General features: G+C 42.2%; 1 protein-coding gene across 1 annotated transcript in view; it reads left to right on the top strand.

The window, feature by feature from the left end:
- Nucleotides 1–2,304: 2,304 nt before the first annotated feature.
- The window catches only part of ZFR (zinc finger RNA binding protein), a 1,793,456-nt gene continuing 1,789,416 nt past the window's right edge, over nt 2,305–6,344 (top strand). Inside the window, exons 1-2 of the mRNA XM_044085369.1 lie at nt 2,305–2,426; nt 2,593–2,674. Coding sequence (XP_043941304.1) covers nt 2,390–2,426; nt 2,593–2,674 — 119 coding nt within the window. The 5' untranslated portion in view covers nt 2,305–2,389. The remainder of the gene's footprint in view (nt 2,427–2,592; nt 2,675–6,344) is intronic.

Below are 6,344 nucleotides of genomic sequence, written 5' to 3'. Positions count from 1 at the left end.
TGCCGGAGTCATGGCCTTAAACTAAATGCCAAAAAATGTATAGTCATCCCCTTTGGGAAAAACAAAGTACCCACAAATTATCACATAGACAGCAACCCACTGAGTATGGAAAAAGTAATCAGAGACCTAGGGACCCAAGTCGACAGCGACCTCTCATTTGACACCCACGTTGCCAAAGTGGTTAGAAAAACATTCTACCTTGCACACCTTATCATGAAGGGATTCACATCCAGATCCAAGGATGTCATTGTACCCCTATACTCCTCCCTCATCAGACCCATGCTTGAGTACAATGCCCCATTTGGTATGTACCTCACCCGGCATTTGCAACAGCTGGAGAGACCACAAAAGTACCTCACCAAGAGGATCAAGGGTCTCCAACATATGTCTTATTCTGCCAGACTAAAGAAACTCCAGCTCTATTCAGTAGCATACCGCCTGCTCAGAGGTGATCTCTGCCTGATGTACAAGGCCATGTCCAATCAGGAACTGATGGACATGCTCCACCTCAAAAAATCCAAATCTATCAGAACCATGAGAGCTAAAGACTTAAACCTTGGCACAAGTATGAATAGGACATGCTGGAGGGATAGATTCATAACCCAGAGGCTTCCCATGCTCTGGAACAAGATCCCAGTTCATGTTAGGCAGAGCTCCTCACTGACTCTCTTCAAGAGAAATCTTGATGAGTGAATGGGAGATCGTAAGTTTACCCCAGAGGTCACATCTGTGTCACTACTAGACAGGGGCACAGTAAACTAATTCTATTATATAAGGGGACCTTCACTGTGTCACTACTAGACAGAGGCACAGTATTCTAAATCTATTCTGTGCTTTTTGTACCATTTTATGGGGTGGCGAAAGCCACATCACTATGGCTAGGTTTACAAATGCCCCAGGGCAGATAGCCTAGTACTAAACTATGAAACTGTGTCATGGTAACAAGAAAGAGTGCCTCAGAGCAGTGAATGTCAATATTATGAAAAAGGAAAGAAAGTTATTGTTAAATTGTGCATAAGCTGTAACTAAAATACTGTAATGAGGAAGAGGATTAAGTTATACTTTACTCATGGGATTCTGGCTTTATCTGTCATACTGCATCTTTGGGGCCTAACAAATGTGGTAAAGTATGAGTTAGCCACACCCCTGATATGGCATATCATGATGACGTCCTTAATTTCTAAAACATTTGACTTGCTATGGGTCATAGGCAGTGGTTAATTGTGGAGATCAAAGGGACTCTCAGTGCAAGCAGAATAGCTGCTAGTTATATTGTTTGAAGTGCCAGAATTAGGACCCACCTAAGTGGGCTCCCTTTCCCCACAAATAGTGTATATTTGCTAGGGAGCCAGCCCCCAGCCCCCACCCCCCCCCAAAAAAAAGTACCCAGGACAGATTTAAAAAGATCCTTTGGGAAGTAGTGAGCCATTCACAAATGGGAAGGTATGCAAATTAATTATGCTTGATTGTTACAAATAATCAACACTAGCAGCTGTAGATCGCATACCACAAACAGGAATTGAGAATACAATGCTTTAGTTTATTAGCCATAGCTCTTGTGCTGTACTTTTTTTTTTCCTTGCTATACCTGAAACTGAACAGTTATTGTAAAAAAATGGTTTAATAACTGTTGCAATATATATTTGCCTGATTTATAAGTAATGCAACATATACCCTACTGTATTTTTCAGTCTGGTGAAATAAGGATTGTTTACTGGTACAACTCTCACCATCTGCTGTGTTTTAGGCAGAATACTCCGGTTTTGGCAAAATGCACAGATGCTGTGCCTAGGTTTGCGTGTCTTTAATCATACTTATCAACTTCTTAGCTTAAGTAAGCTGGACAAAGCCTAAAATAATGGGGGGCGGGGCAAATGTGTAAAATAGGAAGATAGATTGTAAATATCCCTCTTATAAACCACAAATTTTGCGAGGAGCACACTGAAAATATGAGGCGAAATCTGGACAGTTAAGAGGTGTGTCATTGTAAAACAAGTTATGGATACACGTTTTTAAAATGGTGATTCGTATCTTTACTTTAATTCCTTATCACTAACCGTGTATCCTGTAGCACTTAAATAGGCATCCACATTGTTTAAATACTGTTGAGTAAAGTGAGAAAGTTTGTCTTTATATCATCTGCGATGATTGCCAACATTTACAAGCTTAATTGTATGCTTTCACGTTTAAATGAAAAATGTAATAAGACATTTGACAACTATTATTACTACTAATAAAACGTACAAGTTTAAAAATGTGTAGTTCTGTTTAATAAACTACATTCCCCATCGTGCTTTGCAGGTCCCCCATCTTGGTGACGAAAACTACTTACAAACATTACAGGGTTTAGTTGGGGTCAAAGTGTACAGTTCAACGAAAGCAGGAACCAATGATTCCTATATGCCCAGTAGTTTCCTTCACCTATGGTAAGTAAATATTAATGTTTTATAGTCAACATTTGCAGTTTATAAGTAACTGCTGTTGTCATTGTGTATGTAGTTGCAGTTTATTTACTTAATGTATTTGATCTGAACGTGTTTCTCCTTTTCTTTTTCTCTCCCACTCTAACATGGCAACATCTCGCATCTGCAGTGCCCAGCCGGCTAGGTGAAGATGCTAAAATGGCTACCGGCAACTACTTTGGTTTTACCCATGGTAGTGCCGCGCCATATAGGTAAGCATTTACTGTTTTGTTTTGTGTGCCTTGTTGTTTAATGGCAGTAGTCCGTTTTGCGCTGTTGACAGCGTGATAAGACAGTCTGTGCAGGAGGGTGATTGGCGTGTCTTGGGCCGCAGATTAAAATGGCCACCTCTTGGAGGAGGAGGTGGCTTTGTTTCTGTTGTCAACAGTGGTTTAAGTGCTGCAGGGGTATTACTATATTGCGATTTTTGTCTTATTGTAGGGTGTTTGTGCACAGTGACATGTTGCTTGGATTTACTTGGTTTATGCACGATTTTAGAAAAAAATTATAAACCCAGAAGACCGGGTTGTATTATTTTCGGTTTGTGTATTTGCTTCTCCTAACAAATAAAACATGAACCGAAGGTGCTTTGTTGCCTGGGTTTACTTGGCAGTATAATCAGAGTGTGTGTGAGTGAGATGAAATTGTGCTGTAGAGAATGGATAGCGCAGAAAATCGCGTTGCTAAGTAACAACAGTATTATTCCTGACATTTAGGAAGATGATTGCAAAAACAAATGTGACAGCTGTGAGGTTATGGTGTATAATATTCTTGAACTGTTATCAGCAGAACGGTTTTATTCACAAATAAGGTAAATTTTGCTACCTGTTTGGTAGGTGACTTGTCCAACTAGTCTTGATTTTTTTTTTTATGTAGCTGAAATGTAGTTTCTGCCGATGAAAACATTATGCATCAGATGCTATTACAAATTCAGTATTTTGTAAGACCCTTACAATATTGCCTTGGAAATCAGAATAAATGCATTTTAAATTATTTTTGGGGAGAAGAATTAGTCTTCAGTACTTCTATATTTTATTTTTCTGGCTTTGGCAGCCATTGGTGCACATTTAGGGTTTATTTTGGCATCCTAACATAACCTGTGCATGCCATCCCTGCTTATGGCAAGGTCCTTGCATTCTTGGATGTAATGGCTCTGCAGTGGAGTTTGCACATCTTTGCACTAGCACACACCCAACACATCTTAATTAGTAATAGCATGCATTCAAGGGGTCCTGTGTCATGGACAGCAGTAGACAATAATGGTGAACAGTGGACCATGCGTAAGTACAAATCCAAAATACCAAGTAACATGGTTATGCGAAGTCCAGTGTTACCCGTTATCAGAAGCTGTTACTGCCACTAAGTATGATAAAAGTTAAAAACTTTCTATTATTGCTGAGCATATCTTCCGTCTGCCATGATTTTTGACTCAAAAATTTTATCTGTAAGTTGTAGTAATATATTCTAAAACTGGTGATTTTAGAGAGAAAATGAGATGGGTTTCACAGCATTTAAAAAATGCCCTTGATTAATTCTGGGCATGTTCCTGATTCTGGTGGTAAGCAATATGAAGACAAGATGATCAATTTCAACAATTGGCTTAAGTACTGGTGTCATTCAAAGGGGATCCAATGCCTGTCAGCTTGGGATGATATGCTCGACGAGCCACGATGCTTCGCTAGGGACGGCTTGCACCTGTCACCCCTGGGCTTTCGGATATTGGCAAAGGCTCTTGCTACCCCCATAGTGCCTTTTTTAGGCAAGGCTCAAAAGACAAACCCACCTCCATAGGTATCACAAGGGATAAGAAACTAAGAGTAATGCTACTCGACGCCAGAAGTCTAAACCTCAAGATGCACACACTCAAAACTCTCCTTCGCATGGAGAACATCGATATCTGTGCAGTAACAGAAACCTGGTTCAGGGCTCCCAAGAGCACCCCAGCACTACCAGGTTATACCTCATACCATGCTTTTCGGCCGCAAAACTTGGCCCGAACCACAAAAGGAGGGGGAGTATTGATATTCATCAAAGATACCCACATCTCCAGGTTGGTGGCAAAGCACGAAGCATCAGAGACTATCCATGTGCAACTAACAGTGGGTAAAACTGCCTTCCAGTTTATAGCCTGCTACAGACCACCCTCCCAAACCCAGGAACCCCACTCGGCCTTCCTGAGAACACTGGAAAATATGAAGGTCTCTCCAAACACCATTATATTGGGCGACTTCAACTACCCAAACATAGACTGGGAGCATTACTCTAGCTCCAACACCCTAGCCCAAAGGTTCTTTGAATTTATAAACTCAAATGCTATGGAACAACTTGTTACCACTCCCACAAGAGGGAAAACATACTAGATCTGATCATCACCAACATGGAGACTCTATGCTCCAGACCAGAAGTGTATCCCTCACTGGTAAGATCAGATCATAAACTAGTCTCACTGGATATTCACATCCCGATCCCGACCCCGCCCCCTGCCCAGAAAACCACAGTGAAAAACTTCTCTATAGCAAATTTCACACACCTCAAAACTGAGGTGGAATCCTTCAAAGCCCCCGGGCCTGTGGAAAATACGGCCCAGACCGCAGAATCCTTTATAAACGCATTCTATGAACACCTTCAGGAATGCATAGATCATGCGATCCCAAATAAAACCAAGACCCAATCCTCCAAAGGCAGACGTCCTGTCTGGTGGACCCCAGCCATAAACAAACTGTACAATAGAAGGAGGAAGCTACTAAATGATAGAGAAAAATCCCAAAAGGGAAGGCATCACTGATCAATATTAGCAAAAAACTACGGGCACACATAAAATTGTCTAAGGCCAGCTTCGAGAGAAAAATTGCACAGGACACTAAGGATAATCACAAGGCTTTCTTTAGTTATGTTAGGAACCTGGGTGGTAATTCCCAGATATGCTCAGAATTAGTCCAAAATGACAAAAAATACACCGAACCCACAGACATTGCCAACATCCTAGCTGACAGGTTCAGCGAACTTCTTCCCCTCCCACCAAAGGGCAAATATCTATCCCAGCAGAGTGCTGCCCCTGACATCTCAGATGCTCAGGTAAGAGCCGCCCTCTCCAAAGCAAAAAACACAGCATCAGTGGGACCAGACGGTGTCCCGGGCTGCGTCCTACATGAACTCCAAGAAGAGCTAAACCCAAACATAAAACTACTGTTCAATCTCAGCCTTACTACAGGATATGTGCCCAAAGAGTGGCGTACAGCAACAGTGGTCCCTCTCCATAAAGGTGGTGCCTCAACGGATCCTGGAAACTTATCACCCCATAAGCCTGACTAGCTTGGTCTGCAAAGCTATGGAAAGGTTCATCATGGACCTACAAACACTGGATCCTACCCAGTTCGGCTTTAAGGGCAGATCCTGACTCTTAAACCTGGTTGATTTCTTTGAAACGGTCACCAAGGCCATTGATGAGGGGAAGGTGGTCCACACAGCCTACTTGGACCTCGCAAAAGCCTTCGATACAATACCCCACTCGGGCATTATAGATAAGCTCACCAGCTTAAATATAAACCCCTATGTCACTAGATGGATTGCAAATTGGCTCAAGGACAGAACCCACATGGTTAGAATTGCTGGAGCCATGTCAGACTCCAAACTAGTTACAAGTGGTGTCCCACAAGGCTCAGTCCTGGGACCTCTCTTGTTCGGTATATATTTCTCGGAGGTACAGGCCAACACGGAAGGACTGTGGCTGACCAAGTTCGCAGATGAATGCAAACTGGGCGCCATAATCGACTCACCAGCCGACACAAGCATCCTCTAAAAGGGCCTCATAGAAACAGACAACTGGTGCCAGAGCCATGACCTCAAGCTAAATGCCAAAAAGTGTATAGTCATCCCCTTTGG

This window comes from Protopterus annectens, chromosome 1.part1, assembly GCF_019279795.1.
Source record: "Protopterus annectens isolate FY-2018-M chromosome 1.part1, PAN1.0, whole genome shotgun sequence".
NCBI classification, from domain to species: domain Eukaryota; kingdom Metazoa; phylum Chordata; order Ceratodontiformes; family Protopteridae; genus Protopterus; species Protopterus annectens.
The sequence above is the reverse complement of the archived record's forward strand: the minus strand, read 5'-3'. Positions and strand labels throughout refer to the sequence as shown.